Below are 27,854 nucleotides of genomic sequence, written 5' to 3'. Positions count from 1 at the left end.
TAAATTAAAGCAAAGACATGTTTATTATAGACTGGCGCTTAGTTATACCATCCTCACGCCGATAGATCACGATCACAGGCAGGCGGGGCAGAGGTTATTGCCGACGTTACATTATTCCCCTCTGGTAGGTGAAGACCACCTGAAAGTTACATTCACACAGAAAAGTCTAGGATGATTATTACATTTGCTACATTTATGTAAAAAAATAAAATAAAATCAAAGTATAAAATCAACAGTAGCTGTGAAGAAACCCTAAAAATTGACAAGATGTGTAACAATTCAAATTGAAAAAGCTTATAAGCACAGGTAAAACAGAGAAATCACAACATCTTTGACACGTACATTGAGGCTGGCGACATAATGAGATCCAATCGAAAGCAAGATGCAGGCACTGGTGGCAAGATTTTCCTTTGCAAGATCCTTTGCTGACCAGTTTGTAACATGATGTGCTCAGTTCAGCTCAAGTAGAAATGGTCTCCAAGTTCCAAAAGCACACCAAGTTCCCTTTAAATGATTGGTTGCATCCGTTTACACAGTAATTACAAACGTAAGTGCTTGCTGAAAAGTCTTTTAGCAGGGTAGTTGGCACATTTTGTTGTTCGATATAAAAATGTTTATATATTCTTGTAGAATCTAAATTCACATGACAGAGAGATCTGTGCACAGACGTAATGGAGCTCTGAAGCGTCCTCAGTCCTTGACTCGAGGTATGTTGTATGAGTAGTGTACCAGCGGAAGGCCTCTGCTCTGACAGAAGCAGGCTCTGCCACAGGCCTGAACCTGGTCTGAACTGTCCGACACAAACGAGTCCCCCTCGTCTGCGTACTCAGACTGAGCAGAGGGTGTGCTGCTGTCTGCCCAAAACCCCTCAGCACGCTGGCAGACTGCAGCTCCCGCCAGGAGGGTGGGACAGCTGTGAGACTTCATCAAGTGTCTACAGACTGTGGAGGACGAGGGAGAGGAGCAGGTCCTGGCATGCAGTGCAGCCTCACACTGCTCGCATACAACAGTCTCTCCACAAAGCTGGGAGTACATCCCACAGTCAAAGCCCAGGTGGGTGGAGGAGCCACTGTCTGTGAGCTCCGACCCTCCGCCACCAGCATCTACGTGAATTTCAGCACCAGCCTTCACCTCCCTGGTCAATCCTCCACAGCCGCGTAGTTTCAGCCAGTCCTCCCTGAAGGCCGGGCTGAAGAACACATACAGCACTGGGTTCAGGCAGGCCGGCAGCGGGAAAAAAATGAGGATGACAGACTTGGCGATCTCTGGGCCGCCGGCTGTAGAGCCAGTTAAGAGCGGGGCGAAGGAGAAAGCTGCCACGGGGCAGAAGAAGATGCAGTTGGTGAAGATGAGCCAGGCCACGTGTCGCAGGGCACCCGTTTGCTCCGGATCGGCCAGCTCCACCCTGCCCAGGTGGCAGTACAGCTGGGTGTACACGGCTGCAGTGAACAAGTAAGCCAGCGCATTGAGCAGCACCAGAACAACTGTAACACTCAGAGCTGGACTCTCTCCACCAGCAAAGGGCAGGCAGAGAGGAGAGGCCGATTGGTCACTTAAAGTCAGGAGAGGCAGGCAGGCTCCAGCAGCAGCCAGCAGCCCCAGTAGTCCCGCAGCAAGGCTGAAGCGTCGATGTCCTCTCCAGCACCCGCGATGGCTGCCGACGTTCCTCCTGGGTGACATCATTACCTTGCCGAGTATCGTACGCACGGCCACGCTGCGCTCCACGGCCGCCAGTGAGAGTAACAAGACCGCCCACTCTGACGAGAAGACGGCCAGAGCTCCTGTGACCTGACAGCCGGGTCCCATCTCCCACCACACACCGAACTCAGCAAACGAGCCCCAGGTGGCAACGTCGAGCACGGTCAGCACGCCGACATACATGCCTGTTAGCAGGTTGGCCAGGGCCAGTAGCCCCATCAGAAGCCGGGCTGGGGAAAGAGACGGAGCTAGGGAGTGGGAATGGCCTGCGGCTCTGTGTGGGGGGGAGAAGGTGGCCACCAGCACCAGGCTGTTGAAGACCAACGACACCAGACAGATGAACCAGACCGTCAGACGAATCATCCAGTTACCCAGCAAGTGTTCACAAGGCTTGAAGGCTCCTGAAGACAGGAAACAATGTGGTTGCTCAAAAGTTAAGTTCATTTTGCAATTTATCTTTTAGATTATTTCAAAGCTCTTCAAAATTGATACACAGACGCATAACAAAAGATATTAAAAGCGGTTTGTTGCTTACCTGGGGAAGGAGAGCAATGCATAAGCATTGAAATTCTTTCCACATCCTCCCGTCCTAAAAAAAAAATAAATTAAAAAAATGCAAATGTTAAAAAGGTGATCTTAATTCAAAAGTGGGATGTATACAGCAGGAAGTATGTTAACAAAATGAAGCCTAAGCAGAAGTTCAGTCAGGAAGACTCTTTACTTTATCTCTCAGTCTCTCTCTCCCTGTGATTACTCCATCAGCTGATTGTGGGCGTTCACTTTAAATTAACCAACCAGATTTCTTTAAGCCAATCACACCGTTGCCGTCAAACTTTAAAAAAATGTTCTCCTCTCTGCTGCTGTTAGTTGTCATTTCAGCTCCTGCTGCTGTTAACGTTGCATTCAGTTACTGAATGCAACAGAACATTGTAACCGATGCACATAGAAATACTGTACTACACAATCTGTGAACAGTTAAACAAAAACATGCAGGCTAATGCCAGAGCAGGTAGAAAAGTAAAACAAAGCAAAACTGGCACATGTCCAACATTCACATCTGATGGTTTGGCAAGAAAGAATGCTGTTAATATGCTCATGCACCTGGAGGCTAATGTAAAACACCCTTCTTTGATATTTTTAGTCGCTTTCATGTACGTATATAAAACAAAAATTGTTTAGCTAACATGTAAAGTGCTCCAAGGAAAAAGCCTGACTGCAGCATTCCCACCTGCAGATTTCTTGACGTCGTTTTCCTCATATGAACCCGTCGATGAGTCACATCCAACGAAAGCACAGCATTGGTAGGCATACGGGACAGAGATGGACCTACAGATAAATAACCATCATTCAGAGAGGCTGTGAGCATCCTGTGTTGAACATACAGACTGTCCAGAATCTTAACATCACATTAGCATATATAACTGCAAATATATTTGACAGACCTGCAGAGTTAATATTTGTATTTGTACAATTTATATTCATATGTATATATCAATCATTTGAGGTAAAAGGGAAAAGATCTAAAAAAGATTGTCTATCTGTGAATGGGCTACTTACTGTAATGATGTGATCTTTATTTGGGAAAATTAGATTTCAGCGATTTATTCCAAACGTGTAGCTAAACCGTGTACAATTTCGTGGTTTACAACTTTACAAATCACATTGTCCTTAAACATTTTCTATGAGTCATTGGCATCTTGTGACCTTAGTGAGTGAATAGAATTTCAATTACAAAGTCAGCACCAAACACAAAACACTTCAGATAACAGAACTTGCCAGTGGACCACAGAAGTTCTTCCTCACCTGAGTTTGGGCAGGTTTTTTGCAGTCAAGACATTTTTCATCTGCGGGTTCCCCGAGAGTTTCAACTGACTGAGTGCGCTCAGTCCAGTTGTTGGAATCACAGTCAGAGAGTTCAGACTCAGATCTCTGCAAAAGAAAAGAAAAGACATCAGCAGTTTAATTCTGTACACAACAGTAACATTGAGTGATATGTGACTGGAGAGTTCTGTACTCATCCTGATCGGAAGTGGTAAAATACTACAACTCAATAATAACAATAATACTCATCAGTCATACTCACAGGTTGGTGAGCGCAGTGAGGGAGAGGAAAGCATCTCTGTGGATAACTCGGATTTCATTTCTACTCAGGTCCCTGTGTAAAACAACAACAACGCAGTGAACTCACAATCCACGCACAAATATTTGTTTCTACAGCCTCCAGCGCGTGTGACCGAGTGCACTTACAGTAAACGGAGTCCAGAGAGCCCCTGGAAAGTGTCCCTGTCTATCTGTTGAATACGGTTGTGTTGAAAGCTTCTGTAGATTGAAAACAAGATTTGAACCGATTATAAAACAAGCACGATTACCGTTAATACTTAAATTCTGTGTTATTATATTATAATCTTTTGATCTTGAATCCTAATCTGTCGTCTAAGCTTTGTGAACTGACAGCTACATGTTCAACACTCACATCTCCTGCAGTCGGATGCAGCCCTGGAGGGATGGCAGCTCCTTGAGCTCATTGTAGGACAGGTCTCTGATGGAGGAAAACAAACAGCTTCATCAGATAAATGGGACTATTTCAAATGGAGGAATGAAGAACAGAAAGTTGGATTGTTAGTCATGCTCCACTCTGTAAGATACAATTGGTCTACAAAGAATTCCCTGATACCTCAGTATGCCCCCTTTCCTAAAATGCCACATTTTTTGAACGAATGATTAAAATCCAGTCTGTAGCGGTGTTAAAACTATAGTTCACCCATCAAACTATACTGGGACAATTTCTACTGTCCCGCTAAATTCCTAATGATCTTCGGTTCGTACAATTATTTGCAGAAGATATATTTTGAGCACTACTGCAGGACAAAAGTCTAAGGAAAAGGAAAAGGTCTCTTACAGCGTCCGAAGCAACTTGAGGTTCTCACACAGATCAGCGGGGATGAACGATATCTGGGTTCCCGACAGGGTCCTGAAAATGAAAAGTCGAATCAGTCAATCCTGAGACACACAAAAAGCACAAGCATGAAACGATGCTGCATCCAAGTTCACTTACAGACTCTCCAGGTTATTAGTCCACGTAAGGATGGGGAAGTCCTGCATCATGCTGGCCCCACGCAGCATCCTGAAACACACATGGTGACGAACAGTAGCATCACAAAGTCAGAACATCAAAGCGTGAGTCGTAATGGATTCAAAACACACTTAAGTTGTATGTTTTTTTTTTAAGTGTTTAAGTCACCAAGTTCAGACAAAACCTTTCCACACTGATTTGTCAGGAGTCGTGCCTAACTGCGGGACTTACAGAGAGTGCAGGTCAGACAGATTCTGGAAAGCCGAAGCGCCCACGAAGGACAGCGGGTTGTCATACAGATGTCTGGGAGGGCAGCAAGAGCAGAGGGGGAAAGTTCAAACCAAAATCATTTACTATGCGAGAATGGCACCATCTTCTGGACATTCATCTACTGAAGCCTCACGCGGTCAGCTAATACTGTATTTGTGCTTACCAGAAAGCCTTCTGTACACAGTCCATGGAAGCATTTGTGCAAAAGTGAGTTATTAGTGTGCTACGTCTGTTTCTGAGTAGTGTCAGTGAGTTTGACCTTACATGGTTCGCAGCAGGGGGTTGTTATGGAAGGCCCCTTCAGGGATGGAGGCAATATCATTGCTGTGAAACCCGCTGCAGGAAGAATATCAAGGACACGGCGTGAAGACACTTTGCTCAATATGAAACCCTGACATAATGTGTAAGTTAAGTTGACGTATGCTTCAAGAAATGCAAAACGTTATGCCGCATAAGGCAAACTGCACAGTTCAACCAAAAAAAAAGCACAAACAAAAAGGTGTGAATTGACTATCACTGTCTGCTACAGAAATCAAGGTCTGTCAATTGATAATCCTTTCATTAACTAAACAACGCACTCTTCAGGAAAACAAGGAAATAAGACTTGAGCTGTTTTGCCTTCAAAATAAAAGCACAGATGTTGAAACTTAAGATTTCAGATTTCTTTCCCAATTAGTAAAAATGTAATAATATTAAAATAAATAGGATGCGAGCCATTGTTTACCTGATCTGTATGTGAATAGGGACAGACAATATTTGTGATTTCAACAATTCAATGAGTTACAACTGTTTTGCTTCATTGCATGTGTGCTCTATTCTTTTTAGTTCAGAGCTACTTTCTCAGATATGTGTGTGTTTTGAATCATATAATAACTAGAAGACATTAGAAATGTCCTTCTCTTTCTGATGATTTAACTGGTCCTTGACTTTAGTCTCGGTACAAAATGGAGGAGAAACAGCACGATATACTCACAGTTCCTTGAGTTTGGGCAGGGCCTCTATAGCTTTGGGAAAAACCATCAGGTTGTTGAAGTTAAGATCTCTAGGATGAGACAGAGAGAGATTCAGGACGTCAGCGCTGTTTTCTTGCACTTTGACGTCACAAATTCATTCCACTACAGTCCACTAATCAATGGTACATTAAAACCAAAAAATCTACAACTAACTAATAACTAAGACAAGTAGCATCGTTATCATTCTCATAAAATAAATGACTTGCTAGCGGAGCTAAATGATTTACTCTTTTAGCAGCAATAACCAATGAACAACTAACCAGTACCAATGCTCAATGTACAGAATCCCAATGACCAGTTCAACGTTTTATAGAAAAGTGTTGATTTAAAAATATATATTATTAGTCATTCATAAGAGTCCATCTTCACACTGCTTCTTGTCCAACACCAGAATACAATCAATGTACAAAAATATGAAGTGATGGAAAAGCCGAAAATCCTCAAATTTGAGAATGCGGAAAACGCAAATGTTTGGCATTTTTGCTAAAATGATAATCCATTATTAAAAATGTAAATCTTCTGTCTTATCAATGAATGATTATCATTTCATCACAACGTGAAGCAGCGCAAGCAGATAAACTGCAAACCAGCAATTAAATAAGGCAGTATCCTGGCAGCATGGTGAACGCCTACGAAGTTCTGATGTTAACGTAAACTGCATTTGAACCGTTGCAGAACTGCCTTTAATAATATTTATATAGGCCTATGTGTGGCCTAGTGTCCACTGCGCTGTTTTATTATGTAGGAACATGTAAAGACTGGATCAGCCGTAGCAGATATTCCATATTAAATGTCTGAGATTGGGATAAAAAAAAAAATATGAGGACATCCCTAGTCTCCTGTAAGGGCCTGAGTGTTGTACAGTAGCTGTTTGCCATTAGGTAAGGCCGTCACTTAAAGATTGTTCATGGCTGTGTGGCAGGAGGAAGTGAACAGTGGGAGGGCAGATTTGATAAGCATCATGTACTTTGCTCTATTTATCTTAGAGCAATTAAAGGAGGAAGTGGACACAATGATGTCTGAAGGACCGGAGCAGAGGTGGGTGGGGGAGCTGTTAGCACACACAAACACAAGCGCAAACACACACACACACACACACACACACACACACACACATTAACTACTGTATGACTGTGCACTCACAGTGTCTCCAGGTTCACGAGTCCAGAAAAACAGGTGTCTCCTATCTCCTTAATTCTGTTGTTATGAAGATGTCTATAAAAGCAAAAGCAGTTTTACACACACATCTGTGAGTTTTCATACCACGACAGATTTTAAAATAATCTATGACATTCATCACGGGTTTTATTTCAGTCTTGTTTTGCAGCTTTTGTGAGAGGTTCCACAAATAATCTCTAAACGGTAGCGTGTGATTTGTGAATCAGGTGTCTCTACTGTATGCGTGTATGCAGAAGGCTATCCTCGCCTAATAGGTTGAAGGTCTTTACTTCCTGTTTACCCTGACGAGTTTATGCTAACCCTGCAGCAATACCACTCAATGCGTGTGTGTGTTTGGAACAATCCCACAGATTGTAAATGTGCCACATATTTGTACCCGCTCCTCTAGTCTAATGGAAGGCTTTAGCTCTCCTCCATGCATAAAACATCAAGATAATCTTGATTTTACATTAATGCTCGGAGTCGAGCTACTTTTTCAAAGTGTTGTTAGCATTCAAACCCCAATGGCATATTTCACTGCAAAAGTGTATGCAAAAACACAGCAGGGCATGAGTAGCTACCCGTTTTGTTGACTTATTGACTGTAAGCAGTGGAAATAAATACTACAGTATGTTTGTGTTTGGAATCGGATTTGCAGTCGCTCAGAGGATACATTCAGAGCTAGAGCAGGAAACAAGGAGAGGTACTTTGCATTGATTTGTGGTGACAGAATAATGCATATGATACATGAAAAACTATACAGGAATTACAGCTTCTTTAATTTAGAGCAGAGAACTAGCAGCACAGTCAGACTTTACTAACTGGATGGTACAAAGTCAGACAGAGAGATCAGATGAGAAAACCTCTTGACTTTCACTTCTTCAGCTACTCCCCCAGGTGTCAACACAAGAATGTTCTTAGTCAGTGTACCTGGTTAATTAATGTTTTTAAAAAAAGTAATCCAGCAGGTTGTTCCTGCTGCGTTATTATAGGTCTATGAAGACTGCAAGCAAAGTCCTCCTGGCTGTCGTGGGGAAGTTTATTTTAATGACCCCGAGACTGTTTATTACTCAAATACTCAACATTTTAAATTATGTCCCAGCAAAAACCTTAATTGATCAAATGCCATGATATGTAATCGTCCAAATCATTTTTAACCAAGTGACTGATCGTTTCATGATATAGCTACTTTACAAATGTTTTCCTTCGGAGTATTTTTGTAGCTTTGTTTAGTGGCGACGTAAAACACAGCTGACTGCACTGTGTGATTTGGTGAGTATTGCCCTTTTTATTTTCTCACCCTGCACATTGTGACAAAGGCCGACTGGTCAAAAACAATAGTGAAACATATATATACAGTAAATATTTGTACTTTAACACTACTGAGCAGATCTATATTACCAACCACAATTAGAACAGAAGGTTAATATACTTACAGCACAACTAGACTGGTAAGGTTCGCGAAGGCGTTGTCTGGTATGTGCGAGATGCGGTTGAGTGCCAACGTCAGAGCCTGAAGGTTCGCCTGGTGTCTCAGAGAACTGACCGGGACTTCCGTCAGGTTGTTATCATCCAACCAGAGGTGGCGCAGCTGCTGAAGGCCTTCAAAACTGTCTTCTGGAACTGTAGTGATGTGGTTCGCATCCAGCCGACTGCAGAACAGAGGCACAAGGAAAAGGATGATATGCTATTGACCTCAGGCATATGACGCTGCTATGAATGCCTTACAAACAGCAAATAAAACAACAAAGAAAGCTTTATAATATCATATTACATTTAACGCAACCGTTACTTTCATTTTATTGTCACTTTTCTAGGTCAAGGCAGCAAATAGCATGCACCGCAAAGTTCATCAAATCCATCTATTAACGTGTATTTAGTTTATCCTGGGTTTGACCTTTGGTCTCTACGCAGTTGGTTAAAAAGCAGTGAGCTGCACACAAAGCAGCATGTATTCTATTCTATCACCATCATTTCAACCAAACTTGGACTTCTTCAAGGCATTGAACTGTCTTGGAAAACCGTTATTGCAAAGAGCAGCACCTCATTTTGAAGTGCATTAGTCACAACCTGTTTACCTCCAAAGATATGCAGCTGAATGGTGTTTGCACCTAAAATGGTTCCTCTCAACACAGACGAGTAGAAGCTCAGACGGTAAATCGGATGTATTCACTTCACAATGTCTAACAAAAATGTATGTGATATAATAGAGCAATATTCTCAAGTTTCATGATGTGAATATTCGGGGAATCTGATGTTGACTGTTACCTGCTGGCTATATTGTAACAGATGAAATTCTGATCAGGAGCCAATAGCTTGGTGGTATGAAGGACATTCATATTTAAGCAGTATCATGAATGCACAAGGGTTCTTTTCACCATCACCACCCTGTTTTCTCCTGCCGTCCTCCCTCACTGAGTGTCTCGCCCTCCCTCAAAATTCCTCAAGTGTCTGGGCTGGAAGGAAAACAGTCTTGATTGACATTCAGCTCTCTAAAACTTTATACAAACTGAGTACTGGCTCTGTCAAAGCATATTACTTCAGCTACAGACCTTAAAACCCTCACAGAGAAAAGACATCTGTTAAAAAGAAAGAAGAGCGGGTGAAAAAAGAAGAGGGGAAGCAAGGGACACGGGGAGGGTTATAGAGGGGTGATAATAGTTGAAAGCTGGACTTTCAGCAAGTTTCTCCAGCTGGATTAATACCTCCATTGGTTCTTGGAGGTGGCAAATATAGAGACATGTACATATCATGGGTCTCAATGTAACTGGCATTCAGTAGTCGCAGAAAAACGATGCAAAAACTGAGTGCGAGTGGAGCAGGAAATTGTGAGAGGGCCGACAGTTAAGAGTAAACACGTGGAAAAACACAAGTTCCTGGAAAACTCAACAATCCAACAGAAGAAGAGAGACGTTAGCAACAGATCTGCTGAATAAGACTGACCTACATTTGCACAGGGCTATGGCTGGGCTTAGTGCACAACAAACACTGCAGGAAGAGTAAAGTATGTGATACGTGTGGATCCACCCCTGCATGACATCAACAAAGTCCTGAGCAAATAATTGAGATTTCAACAGTTATTCTCGACTTGGAGAAAGAGTGAAGTCTTTACTCTCATACTAACCCATCTCACAGCAGTGTAACATACTGTATGGTACATGTTAAACTACCTTGCTGAACGGCCACTATCTGCCAGAATGTAGTCAGTTGAAGCAATCTGATGCTCAACGTGACTCCACTAGGAACGGTGGTGTAAGATGATGCGACTCTAAATGCATGGTAAAGTTTGACAAACTGTAATTGTAAAACTGTAAATATACCTGATTTTAAAGTGTGATTTTCTAGTGTATTCGTCAGGAAGTCAGCACATGTTTAACTGACTAAGAGTCTACATTCATGCTAACAAGACTGTCAGGTCGTAAATTGACACAAAGAACAGTTAAATTAAATAGCAATCCATCTGATAGTTCACTTAAAACCACAAATGTGAACTGCACGATGGTGGAACTAGAGGGAAATAATTGGGATCTATCCTCAAAGGACCATGAATGTCTGTACAAAATTTCATAGCAATCAATCCGGTAGTCATTGAGACATTTTAGTGTGGACCGACGTGGTGGAGTACACACAGTACAACACTCTCATCCTTGACACAAGAATTTCAAACACTGCCACAAACGATCAGGACAGTCGAAGCCCAAGTACTGACCTCATTTTTACACAAACCTTTAACGCATCTCGTCTGACGGTCAGACCGAGAAATCAGTTACCTAAAAGTGAAACTCAAGGTTCTTTGAGCAGACAATGCATATATATGTGTGTGTGTGTGTGTGTGTGTGTGTGTGTGTGTGTGTGTGTGTGTGTGGCATATGACTTACAGAGACTGGAGAGAAAGAAGAGTCTTCAGGGCTGCACTGGGCACAGTCTTCAGCTGATTATTCTGGAGCATTCTGCAGGTAAAATGGCAAAAATGATGACGTCAACTCAACTCACAACACTTTCTTGCACTTTATATTTAAAACAATATGTATCCACAGATACATTTGTTGCCAACTATGTGAGGGAGCTTTGTGAAGGCCTCCTGTGTGCGGTTTTGTTGTTGATTGTGTGGCTCCACACTGAGCGACACCGTCTTCATGGAGTTCTCCTGATTCCTGATACCGTTTCCAGGCTGATGACTTAACTTTAAACACAGACTGAGTTATGAAGGTACCCATCTTCATGTTCACTTTTAAAAGCCTGTGAAATTGTGTATGTTTACATGGTTGCAGTATTTGTAAAGAAATAGGGTTTGTTTGAGCTAAATATAGCCAAAATACTTGTTTTGTTTTCACTTGTGTGGTAACAATGTGAACGAATCCCTTGATTTGATAAGCACATAAAATACCTCCATGTGTTTGTGTTTTCAGTCATGCAACCAAGACCTCACCTGACGATCAACAGGACTTTGAACGTTTGGCCTGTTGCAGAATCAACAGGGCAGCGCTTTGTGTGTTGTTCAATGTGTTCCGAGTCTGTGCAAGCACCCTAGGGTGTGCTGCCCAATGGAAATTACGCAGAACTAATTTTTACACAGGAATTGTATGCAATTCTGTGTTAGGTGTTTTCACAGCCACAGATAGTGTTGGGGAAGGGATGGAAAAAACCATTTAGTATATCCCAGGGTGGAAATAAATTGTATGACTATGTTTAGGGTGGCAATAACTGACAGCAACACAAACTGCACTATTTACTCTTTCCCCCAGTGTGTGGAAAACATCACATGTGTGTGTGTGTGTGTGTGTTGACGGCGGTGGTGGTGACAGGGAGGGTGCATGCTTACAGGACTTTGAGCTGATGCAGTCCAGACAGGGCTTCAGGGTGGATGAATGACAGGTCATTCCCTGCAAGTCGTCTGTAGCGAGAGAAAAGAGTCACACGTATATATTTTGGAAATTTCTCAAATGTTTCAAAGCTACAAGATACATTTCTGAATAAAGCAATGCGTTGTGTTTAAAGAACCCCTCCACATCCTGTGCCTCAGTAGATTAGGTTCCAGCTCTCAAGCTGAACATGGGGCCTGGGGTGTCAAAGACATGTGTCTGTGCCATGGCCTGTTGTCACTTAGTCCGTCACTCACAAGAGATTAGAGCTGTTCCTGGATATCCCCTCTTTAGATCCCTTTCTGAGCCCCCCAACCATTACTATTCAGTGCGTGAAAAACTGATTCACCCCTCTGAGGCTGACACAAGCAGTCCAGCTTTGCAACAGTCTTCTCCTTGTAACATTTTTCAGTTGGAAGCTTCATCAGTCCCTGCATGAATGACTTTAGACCGAGGGGACGCCTCCCTTTCCTGTTGGGAACAGGAAGTCTATAGGAAACAGGGGTGTAAATAAGCATGGGACTGGCTGACTGGGACACATAGCCCAAGTATACTGGCCTTCGAGATTAGCAACAGATTTATCACTCTGCAACGTGAGTCAGACCAGACCGAATTCCCTGCAACAAGAGCTGCTGTTGGTGTGAGCCTGAGAATCGAGGCTCAAGACCGCGTACCCATCATGTAGACTCAAAACTGCTCATGTGCCACACATTTCCCTGAATCACAGAGCTACTTCACCTGAAGACATTTCCGTAACAAAGCTGATAGTTCACAAGTACGAATAGCTGCGAGTCCCCGATGAGACTGAAGTAATCAGTGAATTACCATAAGCTTGATGTCAGTGGTAGGCAAATAGCCCTCCAACAAAACAGTTTTCCCTTTCATAATTCTCACAAAAGTTTTCAACCAATATATATACTGTATATACACAGTATATATAGCCTAAATACATCTGTGGGCCGTATGTGTCCATTTGAAGGTCACTTTTGCTGAAGATATCCGTGTGCGATATCGGATCAATTAATCGGCTATTTGCTTTTTCCTGCTGCAAACAATCGTTATTTTACCGTATTTGTGTCGGTAGACCTCTAACATGAAGCACGTGACCTAATCGTCCACTAAAGCTTCCGCTCCACAGATGGGATGGAAAATGGCAGCAAACAAAAACATTGGATCTGTGTAGCTCCACAGATCTCCTGATCTGTGGAGCGATCAGGAGACTGTAACCTTCCTGAAATGAATACATTAAAGTAACATAAATATCACATTCCCCATCATATTCTTTACATTGTTTTTCACCCTTTGAGGATTGGCACTCTTTTACTCACGTAATTAGGTTGCGCCCTCTTTTTTCTGCAATGGCTTTATGTCACTTAACCGGAGAATCAGAGCCACCAGCTGCTTATCTCACTGAACCATCCACAGCTTTCAATTACAAGACCGCAATCTGCACTTACAGTCACGACTACAGTACAAGTTGTGACACGCATATGGACGCCTCCAAATTTAAAATGACACAAATCTTGCCTGTAGCCGGTGTGTCATTCTTGTTGATTTCAAATATACAGTGAGCAATGTGCCTAATACCAATACGACTTAATTCCATAAGAACTCAAACACAACCCAGAACATGCAATCGTTGTCACAAGCCGCTAACCACCACATGCAAACATGGTCTGACAAATCATTCAGATATCCATCAGGTTTCACAACATAAAGAGCTTCTCCTCCTCTTGCATCTTTCAACAAATTCAGTACATGTCCCCCGAGGCTTTGACAAGGAAAGAAGAATGTGCTAAATCTCGTTGAGGAAAGGCTAAATCCTCTCCTTGTGCAACACCACTCCTACAGGTCTACCTTTGTCAATGGCAAATTCACACAAAGAGCTCTGCACTCCGACAGTAAAGGGCGACAAACATAATTTACCACCAACAAAAAAAAGGCATTCGGGATTTAAATTTTGCTGAAACAACATAAATTTACTTTCGATTTGGCAAACTCATGTGGCAAATGAGCACCACTCCCCCACGACAGGCTGCCACATGTAGTACGCACCTTTTTGTACCATCGTTGGTACAGGTAGCTGTGACAATAAGCCTGTAGGTTAATTTCCTCTGTTGGCAATGTAGATATACTTACTGCAATTTCCAATAACCATGTAACAGAGTTGCTAAGTGAGAGGAGCTATTTCAGGCGCCTCTGGTTCTGGAAGTAAGAGTCTCTTTGACTTTCCCACAGTCAACGTGACTCACAGTGGGAGAACTTCTACAGCTTGGATCAGAATGTCACTTTCCTGGTTCAATCAACAGCACACGAGATCATCAAGTGTGTTAGATATTCAAGTATCTGTGGACATAAAATAATTTGGGTAGATGTTAACTACCACTCCTATGGTGCATTTCAGAATGTTAACCGTGGAGTAAGCTGACCACGGAGCTTCTGTCTTTTGGGTTAATTTGGCATCAAATCAGCAGGTGTGTTTTATTCCCAAATGCAACGGCAAAGTCTCAGTGTCTTTGCTGGAAGGTTAGGGTGTCTGGTGGAGTTTTGACGATCACTAGAAGCACATCTAGGTTCCTTTGAGAGAGTTCCTGTGAGTGTACCAGAGCTGTAGCTGAGCTAGTGGCCCCACTACTGGACACTCTACAGTGTGTGTGTGTCTGTGTTACTGTGGGGGAGTGTCAGGACATAGCTGTGGCCCTGCTGTTTATCATGTTAACATTATTGTTCTTTCCTGCCCTAAATATCTTGTTAAGTTCTGATACAGCACAGTAATCGGGGGCCCTTTGTGCTGCGTCTACTGCCATTGAAGTCTCTTTCATGCAGGACAGATGAATGTATGAAATGGAGCTCAGAGTCTACGTCCAGTTAGGGAAAAGCGGCAAGAACCAAACTTTAAAACCCAAGCAGACACATTTAAGCTAATTTTTAGCAAAAAAAAAAAACAGTTGTAACACGCAATACGTGTACTGCCAGAAACCCTAGTGTAGAGTTCCTCTTCAAATAATCAGAATAAAATTGATCAGAACAAACATATCAGATTTGAGCCAACACTAAATAGGACGTCATGCTCTGCCCTATTTAAACATAGTTATTGTTACATTATTGTTATCAAGGTAAATGGATTTTTTAGCATATCTTTCAGTCAAATTCATACAGAAAACAAATCTTTAATTATTATTATATAAAGTAAATACCCAGTATATATATATATATATATATATATATATATATATATATATATATAAACATATCAAATAACAATACACTTTAAATCATTCCGTCAACAAAACGCAGCATATCTAGACCCAGATGTCATTGCCGCATTTTACTGAAGACATATAGAGAGCCTATCGGTCAGCTTATTTCAAGACTATAAACAAACTGCAGAGGAGACAGAGAATATCTGTCATCACGTCTGCGGAGCTTTGTGAAGAAAGAAAGAGAGCGGAGGAGCTTGCGTGACTACGAAGGAGGGAATATTCCTCCCTCGTCTCCGCTCCTGTCCTGCGTGAGGTCGTCCCACTCTCTTTTCTCTCTCTATGTCAACTCTTTCTCTCCTCGTCTTTGCCCTCGGGGACCATGCTCTGGTTCACTGACATTGCTGCAGCCCTGGAGCGAGACAGTCATCTACCAAAGTCCACTGAGACCAGCCTGACAATTTGTTCCCAGAAAACAAAAAAAAAGGTTAAACAAACACACACATGAACTGAGGACATATGTCAATCAATGGCACCCCGACGACAGTCCATCCATTATGATGACCTAAGACGAGAAAGGAGTGGTAGCAAGGCTGGGGGGGGGGGGGGGGGGGGGGTTCAGCCTTGTTGCCATGGAAACAATTGTTTTGCCCTCTTCCTTCCTGCCTTGCATTCCTCCACACGATGCGATGAAAAGTAAATTGCCTCTCGACAAAGCAGATTGGAGCGGTGTTTGGAAAAGAAGAGGGTGAAGACCCGGCCCGGCTGAAAGATGCACGAGAGCTGAAGAAACACACCCGCAAAGCGGTTAAAGTAGAGCTGGAACCGCTCACTGGACATTTGGCTTTCTCAGGGCTGCATGTTACCTGATATCAGGTAGACAGATCTTTATCTCTGACTCCCAGCTAGCACCGAGCCAGACAGCGGAGTGTTTAAAGAGTAAAGAAATAACAAGCACCCACTAAGATTAGATGTACGCCACTCAACAAAAGCCCCAGAGCACAGATGTGCTGTTGCCACCCTGATAATCCCTTAAAAGCAAAAACTCCACACAGGATGTCACGTGACCGTAGCTTCAATACATGTTGTCTCACCTCACCTTTTTAATTGAGCTCCACTGCACCTTTTGTGACCGCCCTTGTTCAATTCATGAATGGTTGAGTGATTCGTAGCCTCACGTAATGCTGCGCTTATCTTCTTCAGCTGAGAAGAAGGGCATGTTGTGCACCAATACTGTGTGTTTTGCAGCCCAAACTCAAATACCCAGGTGCATATCATAAGCCCTCATGTCAACATTGCACAGAGTAAATACATCATTAGCAAGGGGGGAAAAAAAGCGTGGCATGTACTCACAGTTCTTCCAGATAGGGGAAGTTCTTGAATACGAATGCTGGAAGCTCAGTGATGTTGTTCATGCTCAGGTCACTGTGGAAACAAAATTCTACAAGTCAAGTTAGAAAGTACAGTACAATCTCTGAATTCATTCATACATTTAAATCAGTCTGTTAACCTCAAGCGGTTTCCAACAACAGATCACTTTGTTCTCAAAAGGTTTTTCACTGACGCTTCCTCGACACAGATTGTATTTTTACTTTTTAACCATTTTGATTATTTGTATTGCATTACTTTTGTACTTGTGAAGCCTTTTTAAACCTTGGTTTTTGAAGTGTTGTATAAAAGTTTTACTGACTGACATAATCATCTGTGAATGAGGCCTTACTTTATCAACTTAGCTATTGCATAGTATGCTGCAGTTAAGATATTACCATGACAAGGTGTTTGGCTGCATCACGTAGGACATACAACCAACAGGGTAGTGGTGTCACCCATCCCTTATGGCAGTTATAAGTCTTTTAACTGTGCCTGCATGAGTTCCTTGAAAAATCCCTTCTCTTTAGCCCCAGGGATCTTCATTTTTCAAGTAAAGATAGGCATGTAGCAGCATGAAAGATATGCACACAGGACTTGATTTGCTTCCCCACAAAGCTAATGTGAATTTAGGAGTTTTATTTTTATGATAATACAAAAAGAAATACGTATTTGCTATTGGAAATAGGTTAAATGTGTTAAAGTAAGGGACTGTCACATTAGAAGAGAGGACAAAAGGCTGTCTCAGGTCAACTGGAGACCAGTGAGAGCAAACTCAGCTCTGGATCCCTAATCTGATTAGGAATCCACTAACCTGCCCCCGCCTCCATATGTGAAGACGCGGGACATATCAAGACCGGAAAAACATACAGGATTCACAAATTAAGCAACCCCCTGCCCTCCTTTCACTCTCCAACTGGCCATCTTGAATTTCACTGCCAGATCTCTCTAGGACCTTGTGTGTGGGCCCCTGAATCCTACAAGGATCATATTGCCCTTCCGCTGCAGTCCCAATTACACACACACACAGAAGCCTTAAAAGGCGGGCCCTGACAGAACCCTCATCATCCCTGCGACCTGTGTCCCATCTCCACTTACCTGGTTATCCAATTACCACACAGGCTGTGCAGCTACAACAAAACATCCATCAACATCCAACCACTCCTTATCGTTCTTTTCTACCCAGACGATGTCTCTGGTGGTGCTTTGCAACCACTGCTGCCGATCTGCCACCACTGGTGGTCAGATGGATACATCCCTAACCACATTTTAAACCGTTTAACTAAATCTTGCGCAGACTGGTCTGGTCTGAACCACATGCAGGGCTGGGGAGAACAGGAGGCCTGCATGACTCTATCACACTTCCTCCCTCCCTCTGTGTGTGGCTGCTTTACTCATCAAGGCCCTGGCCTGTCCCTGCTAAGATAGATTGAAGAGGACACTAAAAATGCAGCTGTGATAAATGGTTTCAAGCCTAAACGCTTTTACAAACAGGTATCAGTAAATTTCTATCCCATGTGCCATTTGGCTTTATTTTAGCAGAGAGGAAGCACAGAGAGAATCTCAGGAGGTAGCAGACATGCTGTGAGAAAAGGAAAAGAAGGCTGCTGAGGTGAAGTATGAACATATTCTACAAGTCAAAATACAAAAATGCAATTTCTGTGCGAGTCAGTTAACAGAAAATTTATACTACATACCAAACTTTTAAAACACTATGCATAGTGTGATTGATTTGAATGTTAAATTTAAATGCACAATGAAAATGCGGGAGACAATGTATAAATCAAGTCTCCTTGGGGGCAATGACACTTGTTTTTAAACAGTACATAGTCATCATATACTGAAATTATGCGTTTTAATTAGACTATCAATTTATAATGAAAGTGCTCAGAATGAATGAGATGAACAGTACCGTATTTTCCGCACTATAAAGCGCACCGGATTATAAGGCGCACCTTCAATGAATGGCCTATTTTAGAACTGTTTTTATATATAGGGCGCACCGGATTATAAGGCGCATAGAATAGAAGCTACTACAGTCAAACGTTGAAATTGTTTAACTTACGTATAAAACGAGTTTTAACTCAGCGTCGTAAGCGTGTCTCTTGAAAGGTGCCATTTTGGGGTCTTTATACACACAAGTGGTGTTGGACTAGGAGTAAGCACAGTACCGGTGTTTACCGCGGTGCGGCTTTGTAGTTTACCAGTCGTACTGAAACATTTTGACAGAGCGCCGTGTACAACCAGTATGGATCAACCAATTAACCAATTGATCCATATATAAGGCGCTCCGGATTACAAGGCGCACTGTCGTTTTTTGAGAAAATTAAAGGCTTTTAAGTGCGCCTTATAGTGTGGAAAATACGGTACATACACTGGGGTCTTGTACATCTGTTGTTGAGATCAACTAACATATTTCTGCTGTTGAGCATAAAGAGGTTTTAGTCTACACATGTAATGCATCTAATCTGTTGTGTTGCGTCACTTCCGACAACCCAACATAAGATTTAAAAGATGTGCAGAAAATAAACTCACATTTCTTCCTGAAACATCATTAAGATGCGTGAGCAACTTGAAAGTCCTGACCTGTGGCCAATACAATTTATTGGACGAAATTTGAATATGAAGCATTTCCTTACACACATACATATTTATGCGCGCGCGCACACACACACACACACACACACACACACACACACACACACACACACACACACACACACACACACACACACACACACACACACACACACACACACACAATATAATATAATCAAAAAGTTGATATATTTCACAAATTCCATTCAAAAAGTGAAACTTGTCTATTATATTCATTCATTACACACAGACTGATATATTTCAAATCTTTTAATTTTGATGATTATAACTGACAACTAAGGAAAATCCCAAATTCTGTATCTCAGAAAATTTGAATATTACTTAAGACCAATACAAAGAAAGGATTTTTAGAAATCTTGGCCAACTGAAAAGTATGAACATGAAAAGTATGAGCATGTACAGCACTCAATACTTAGTTGGGGCTCCTTTTGCCTGAATTACTGCAGCAATGCGGCGTGGAGTCGATCAGTCTGTGGCACTGCTCAGGTGTTATGAGAGCCCAGGTTGCTCTGATAGTGGCCTTCAGCTCTTCTGCATTGTTGGGTCTGGCATTTCGCATCATCCTCTTCACAATACCCCATAGATTTTCTATGGGGTTAAGGTCAGGCGAGTTTGCTGGCCAATTAAGAACAGGGATACCATGGTCCTTAAACCAGGTACTGGTTGCTTTGGCACTGTGTGCAGGTGCCAAGTCCTGTTGGAAAATGAAATCTGCATCTCCATAAAGTTGGTCAGCAGCAGGAAGCATGAAGTGCTCTAAAACTTCCTGGTATACGGCTGCGTTGACCTTGGACCCCAGAAAACACAGTGGACCAACACCAGCAGATGACATGGCACCCCAAACCATCACTGACTGTGGAAACTTGACACTGGACCTCAAGCAACGTGGATTGTGTGTCTCTCCTCTCTTCCTCCAGACTCTGGGACCCTGATTTCCAAAGGAAATGCAAAATTTACTTTCATCAGAGAACATAACTTTGGACCACTCAGCAGCAGTCCAGTCCTTTTTGTCTTTAGCCCAGGCGAGATGCTTCTGACGCTGTCTGTTGTTCAAGAGTGGCTTGACACAAGGAATGCGACAGCTGAAACCCATGTCTTGCATACGTCTGTGCGTAGTGGTTCTTGAAGCACTGACTCCAGCTGCAGTCCACTCTTTCTGAATCTCCCCCACATTTTTGAATCGGTTTTGTTTCACAATCCTCTCCAGGGTGCGGTTATCTCTATTGCTTGTACACTTTTTTCTACCACATCTTTTCCTTCCCTTCGCCTCTCTATTAATGTGCTTGACACAGAGCTCTGTGAACAGCCAGCCTCTTTTGCAATGACCTTTTGTGTCTTGCCCTCCTTGTGCAAGGTGTCAATGGTCGTCTTTTGGACAACTGTCAAGTCAGCAGTCTTCCCCATGATTGTGTAGCCTACAGAACTAGACTGAGAGACCATTTAAAGGCCTTTGCAGGTGTTTTGAGTTAATTAGCTGATTAGAGTGTGGCACCAGGTGTCTTCAATATTGAACCTTTTCACAATATTCAAATTTTCTGAGATACTGAATTTGGGATTTTCCTTAGTTGTCAGTTATAATCATCAAAATTAAAAGAAATAAACATTTGAAATATATCAGTCTGTGTGTAATGAATGAATATAATAGACAAGTTTCACTTTTTGAATGGAATTAGTGAAATAAATCAACTTTTTGATGATATTCTAATTATATGACCAGCACCTGTATATATATATAACTATAACAGCTGTCCACAACACTTAAACACAGAAATGAAGCACATATCTGCAGCCAGTCGCACCTGCTGTTTGTAAGTCCTGGCCTGGTTACAGAAAGACACGTCCACTAAATAACCACACAAAGTCTTACAAAGAGCCCACTTGTTAATAAATATTTGCATCTACAAAATGACTGGGTGTAAGTGTTGTGCTGCTCATCTGACAAAAAGTGCTTGTTGGGAATCTGTGTAAAACTATTTTGAAGAGCACAAAAAGCTTCATAATTACAAACTAGAATGACTGCCTTGCAGTTGCATGCCTCCGCCAATCAGTCAATTTGCAGTTTAGATCCATGTCTGTCCAAAATGTCATCACTTCAGCATACACATTCTTAAGTTATGGCCCAAAATGTGTTTTGTGAGGTCACAGTGACCTTCCTCTTCAACCACAGAATTCTAATCAGTTCATCCTTAAGTGGAAATGTGTACCATATCTGAAGACATTCCCTCAAGGCCTTCCTGTGACGGCGCTTTCACGGGAACGGGTCGGACGGACGTGAGGTCACAGTGACTGTTTGAGTGACCTTTGACCAGTAACATCTAATCAGGTGGAGGTTTGTGCCAAATTTGAAGAATCTACCTCCGTTAGTGAGCCACAGTGTACCTCCAGACAGACAACCTGACAACATAATGCCTCCGGCCACCGCTATCACCGGCAGACTTTAATAAATCTTGACACCTGACAAAACCAAACGACCAGGAAAGGAGTTAGATTGAGGCCAAGAAGGAAGAAACCGCAGTGAGACATAACTTGAGAGTTCATCGACTCCTGCCGGAGGTTTCACCAGAAGGACAACAATCCGTGAAGCACTTCACAAATCAAGCCTGTGTGGCAGAGTGGACGAAACAAACGCACTCCTAGAAAAATAAAAAAATGCACCCGAACAAAGACCCTGTGGTCTGAATAAACTACAATCCAGCATTTCGGCCATAATGAAACCTTTAATGCCGAGAGGAAAGCAGATGCAGCTACCGTATCGTTCATCCGTCTAACACTGTCCTACACCATAGAACACCTTATTGTAAACATGTTCAGGAAAACACAATACATTTGGACTTAATTGAGTTGAATTGGCAAAGATTTGTTTTTAAAGCATGTTTTCTCCCGGAAACAAGCTGCAGCTCAAACGATTCTACTTCATAAAAACTCCCAAATCCTTATTCTCAAATCCTCTTCCTTCTACATTTATAATGTAACTTTATCTCTTTGTTAAACAAGTACAACTTGATTTCCAGATGTGGACAAGCTTTCCCCTATCTCCCCCCCAATTTAACAATTTAAACATTTTTGGAAAATAAACTGTATTGCAAAAATCAAGATCTTACCAAGTTCCCTTTAATTTAAGTTCTATGTAACATTTTGGAAATCGTGTGTCTACTGGCATAACACTCTCTTCTCTTATTTGTTGTAATCAGGCACTGATTGAGAACTAGACTTCTTCCTTCTTTCCACAAGACAAGAGTAGCTGCATCACCCCTCACAAGTATTGTATCACATTAGGCCGGTGGTGCAATGCATCATAATTTCCTCAGAACATACAATCACCGATGCTGTGCGTAACCAATAATTAAACTGTTGCTGCAGCACACTCCCAGGCCTCTCAGCGTGACACTGTGAGGACAGGAACAATGCTATAACAAGCATTACTATACACAGTTCAGTCAAAATATAATCAGCATCATCAAATATAGTGTGTGTGATGCATCAACTCTTAATAAAACACATAGTAAATATGTACACGTTTAGAAATTAACTTATCTTTCATATACCACATTATTAACAGAAAGATTGTGAGGTTTAGCAGTTATTTTATGGCTGAACGGTGGGATGTAGAATTAGCCGCTCTCCCGTCTGCTCCATTTCAGACAATACTCCACTTAAAGTGATTCACAGTCCACCTGTATAAATGTCAGCTACCGAGGATTACCTGCAGGATAGTCGTTACAAGTCCACATGACGAACGTTGCATGTAAAGATTATTTGCTTTTTCAAATTAACTTTCAAGCATCTGGCCATCATTTCCAAAACCCATCACATCCTCTCCCACTTATCCATATTTGGAGTCCCACAAGACATGACAGCCTTTACTTTGAAGCAATCAGTCATCGTTAGAAACAAACTACCACGTCCAAAGACTTTGCTCTCTAATACTATTAGACACTAAGCCTACTTACAATACAAACCATTTATGTTGAATACATGTCTATCCAACGCAGCTTGGGGTAATATTTGTATTTTTGAATACTGGCACAAGATTGAGAAAACCGGCAGCCATTAGCAGTTAGAAAGTGTGTGATGGGGGGGGGGGGGGGGAGAGAATAGGTCTATAAGTGGAGGACAGTGTTGGGGACTTAGAGAGGGGGGAGAGAGCGTTAATATTCCACTGACTGGCTCCTTTCACCTCTGCTGACCAAGAACAAAAGTATCATTCAGTTAAAAATGGATTGAGGGCACCAATGGTGAAGCTCCACCAGCAGAGTGCAAGACCCCTGACGCCACCCCTCCTTTTTCCCCTAAGTCTCAACCTTGTTCAGGGTATGAAAGGAGCTAACACAACGGAGACGCAATCTGTAATAACACCGTCTTGCTCCCTTAAAATGCACAAGAGCTCATGCACACACTGTATTAAAGTCGTGTGCAGAGCCTCGGTGGCAGGTAGGCTTACATACCTTCAAAAGGAGTGTTTGCTTTGTTACTGGCTGAGGGGCCTCCTTCTTCTCTCATCTGCTTTTCTGTGACAGGGCTGTTTCCATCACAGATGCCAAAACTCAAGCCCCTCTGGGCTGGAGGTGAGAGTCCACTCCAACATCGTCATATGATTTATTATAAAATGTGTGGTCCTCTATTGCCATGAGATTTAACTAGAGCAAAGGTACAAATACACAGTAGAGATCGCCTGAAATATGTGTCCTTGTATTGAGGACTTCTTGACATCTGAGCAGTGCTACACGTGCAAACTTTGCACCTTCCGTCCAGTTGTTGCCGCTGACTAGACTATATATTCTATATATTGTCTCTTTGCCATCAAAGCGATTGTGAAGACATAATGACTGCAAACAAACTTGTACAAGTTCAGTTCAAATGTTCTAATGACAAAACACTTCTTTTTTTTTTTTTTCTTTCCACATCAGCAGACCATTGTGGGGCCATTAGCCCTGAGAGAAGGAGCCCTTGCAGCTGCAATATGTCTCACTAATCCATCATGATCCCTAACCCCAGTGCTCCACATACAAAAGACGAAGGGAGCGGGAGAGGACAACTTAAGTTCAAGAGACCAGGAGAACAAATGAGAGTGGGACAGAGAGGGGGACAAACAACCGTTCACATATTTTTAAGAGGTTGAAGCGAATATACGAGGCAGTTTAGTGCTTTAAATGTGTCACAGAGCATTTAGATACCCACGTGAAGAGCACAGACAAGAAGATAGCACAATCTGGAAAATTGTTTTCTAATTTGGCATAAAATAAGGCCGCAGAGCATCAGCAAGGGCTTTTGATATCCTTTAGTTGTGATCCAGATGTCAGACTGCCCATAATAAGGAGAAAGTATGATGAGAGTCTCAGCTGTAAGCAGTAGACCTTCGTGTGACATGTCTTGAGAGCCTGGAATATGAATCCACTACCTCTGTTTACTTAAGCCAACACTTTCCTACCAATGGCGATTTAAAAGTTGCACATCATATTGGTTGTGGTGTAGCGATGCTTTGGCCACCATTCTTAAAGAGGTGGCAAAACAGCACAAAGGTTTCTCCAAACAAGAACAAACTGTAAAACTTTAAGGCTCGGTGGCTGTGAAACACAGGTCCACTTCTTCACCAAGTAACACATTTCAAACAGATGAGTGTGATCTTCAAGTCATAACTTCTTCTATTTGTTTTCTGAGGGAGAGTAGCAATAACAAAATGCCACAATAGATTGCTGTTTTGAATGCTGTTGCCAAGGTGGTTACTTTAGTTTATGATTAACCCAGAGGTTGTGAAACAAACTGAGGAGTTTCTTCATCAACTGTATCTGCGCCACCCCACAAAGAGCTGACCTACTTGGTGCACAAGCGCTTCACTTTTTATTAAAAAGAAACATGGGCCCTGACACGAAGTAGTAGTTAGACTCTTAATCACACTTGTGGCGACAATGTATCAATGGCCCTCATAGTTATTTTGTATTAAACACAATGCCGGTTATGATCTACACAGCATTACTTTAAATCTGGCCCTGCTTTTGAACTCAGCACTCATAACTTTACTTTGCGGTTCGGTCACATAACATCTCATAAACAAACAAGTTGCATCAACAATTATGATTACTGATTCATCATTTAGTCTTTAATCAAACAAAAGTGTTCAACATACACTAGTTCCAGCGGCTCAAACGTTTTATACAATTGTAAATTTAATAGATTTTTGATTAGGGACTTGTTTTTGGAGAAACAAACGAACATGTCGACGGCAAGTCGGCTCCTGAAACTTGTGGTGGACATTATTCACTATTCTGACATTTTAAAGACTGAACGTGGCAACTAACAATTATTCTCGATATCGAACGTGGCGATTGTTTTCTCACTTGATTGTTCAGTTTAAAAATAATCAAAAAGTAGTGCGACATGTCCATTGAAACAATCCAAGATGATCCACCACCTCAAACATATTCAGTTTAGTCGACCATCATATGCGATAAAGAATCAAACCTACATGTTTGATATGCTGGAAATCAGAAAATGTGACTTTTCCTTAAAAATGACTCGATTATCAAAAGAGCTGCAGATACGTCTTCTATAGATTTATGAGTGTACCGATTTTATTCAACTCTTACATCATTGATTGAATAACTGATATTGCATATAATACTTAGTTGCAGTCTTGCATGTCTATTACAACAAGAGTAGAAATGGGAAGCTGATTTAATGTTGTTTCAGAGAAGGATTTACTTTTTGGCTGCAATTAAAAGTTAGTACAAGTTGTCCAGCTATAACTGTGCATAGTTGACCTGAACTCTGGGCGTTTTGGCACCTTGGATGATGACCAGAAACCCTTAAAGACTCTTAACATCTTGATGAGGCCATATTTTCTCTGTTGGGACCATTCAGTAGAAAGTTTACCGCATGGTGTTGAATGTTCATCAGTCACTCGCGATGTAAACACAGGCCTTTACGGGGAGGCATTCTGAGGTGCACAGGCATGTTTTTGAGGTTGTATTTCACAGTGCATGTTGCCAAGTACTTACAGGTAGTAGGTGAAAGCACTGAGCCCGGCTGGGACGGCGGTGAGCCCTCTCCCGGAGCAGTCTGCACCCCCATCTTCATCGCAGCTGCATGAGGGCGAACACACGGCCGTCGACTGCCCTTGACCGGTGGCACCAGGACGGAGGAAACACCACAAACATATCCAAAACAGATCCACGCGCATTGTCCTCCTCGTCTGTTCAGGTGACCGCGGTGAAAACAGGAGGGCCCTTTTTCTTTGTGGTTTAATTTATTCCGGACGTCGACTTCTCATGTGGTTGGTCGGTTTGAGGCATGAAGAGATGAAGCCTGACCGACGCTTTTCAAAACAACATACAACGTCCGAGCACTTCATACATTCACGAGCCCGACCCAAAATATCCACGTAAACGGTCCAGCTAGCGTTAACAACCAAACATTGTCTTCGAAGACGAGCGTTTTACCTTCCAGGGAAACATTTCTCAACCCCCCCGTGCGTGTGTGTGTGTGTGTGCGTGTGTCGTATTAGTCCATGAAAATAAAGTAGCAGAGCTCGCGACAGGAGCGGTAGCCTACCTTGCGTTTTCTGCGTTTTTCGCTGTCCCATTAAATAACCACAAAAAAAGAGAAACGAGCGGTGCCTGCTAATGCGTCGCTAAAGGGCTGATCCGGTGGCGGTGAGACGTTCAGTTAAACGTGGTTTGTTTCCTTACAGAAGAGCACCGACAGTTTTCAGCTATTGCTCACGTTCCCCTCCTCTGCTCCTGACATCAACAGCATGCTTGTAGCTCGGCGGGCACCCTACCGGACAACCTGCAGCACTGGGCCTGTGCAACACTCCAGACCTGCACCACAACGTCAGAGAGCCTACCGCTGCACACTCATGAGCAGCTAGGGGGGGAGAAAAGTCAGGTAACAACTGTTCACACACGTATGGAGGTCCCGTACGGGGGTAATGTGTTAGTGCATTTCTTTTAGAACCACGTGTACCAGGTTTAAAAAAAAAAAAAAAAAAGCGGTGGTGGAAGAAGTAATGTCCAGGTCCTTTACTTAAGTTAAAGTTCCAATACCGCACTGTGAAACTACCAGTGGTGAAAGAAGTATAGTTATTTTACTAAGCCATAGTAGCGATCCTGCTCTGAAAGATACTCTGTTATAATAAAAAAGTTATGCATTCAAACTTTTAAAAATGCCCAAAAGTAGGCGATTCTCATCAGATATACTTGAAGTACTAAAATAAAAGTACTTTATTGTTACATTTTACAACTCTAGATGTTTAAGGTTGTGCTCATTTGAAATATTTTATACTGTTGGATAGTTTAATCTATAGCAATGCATCGTATTTTTCTATATCATTTATAACTACATTTTTTTATCAGAAAAATTAAAAATCACCAAATTTGGAAATACATGGTTTTCATTGGACAGAAAGAGCATGATGCAATTGTAATCTCAAAATTAACTAAAGGTGTCTGACAAATCTAGAAGAGTTAAAAAGTACAATATTTGCCTTTGAGGTATAAATAAATAAATAAAGTTGCATAGGGACAAGTGCATTTCAATTATACCTAATTACAGTACTTGAGTAAATTACTTACTTACTCCGTACATTCAGCCAAGT

The 27,854-nt window shown here is 42.2% G+C and overlaps 1 protein-coding gene across 1 annotated transcript; it reads right to left on the bottom strand.

Moving 5' to 3' along the window:
- On the bottom strand, nt 1-27,381 carry lgr4 (leucine-rich repeat containing G protein-coupled receptor 4). Its single transcript, XM_076110264.1, has 18 exons — nt 26,257-27,381; nt 16,628-16,699; nt 12,035-12,106; nt 11,091-11,162; nt 8,649-8,864; nt 7,198-7,269; nt 6,015-6,083; nt 5,306-5,377; nt 5,003-5,074; nt 4,754-4,822; nt 4,598-4,669; nt 4,172-4,237; nt 3,946-4,017; nt 3,782-3,853; nt 3,502-3,627; nt 2,927-3,024; nt 2,234-2,287; nt 1-2,099 (listed from the first exon to the last, which is right to left on the bottom strand). The coding sequence occupies exons 1-18, from the start codon at nt 26,436-26,438 to the stop codon at nt 691-693; spliced, it is 2,937 nt and encodes a 978-aa protein (XP_075966379.1). The 5' UTR covers nt 26,439-27,381; the 3' UTR covers nt 1-690.
- Between the last annotated feature and the right edge of the window lie 473 nt (nt 27,382-27,854).

Source organism: Anarhichas minor, unplaced genomic scaffold (genome assembly GCF_050575085.1).
Source record: "Anarhichas minor isolate MPS153535 unplaced genomic scaffold, ASM5057508v1 ptg000042l, whole genome shotgun sequence".
NCBI lineage: Eukaryota > Metazoa > Chordata > Actinopteri > Perciformes > Anarhichadidae > Anarhichas > Anarhichas minor.
The sequence above is the reverse complement of the archived record's forward strand: the minus strand, read 5'-3'. Positions and strand labels throughout refer to the sequence as shown.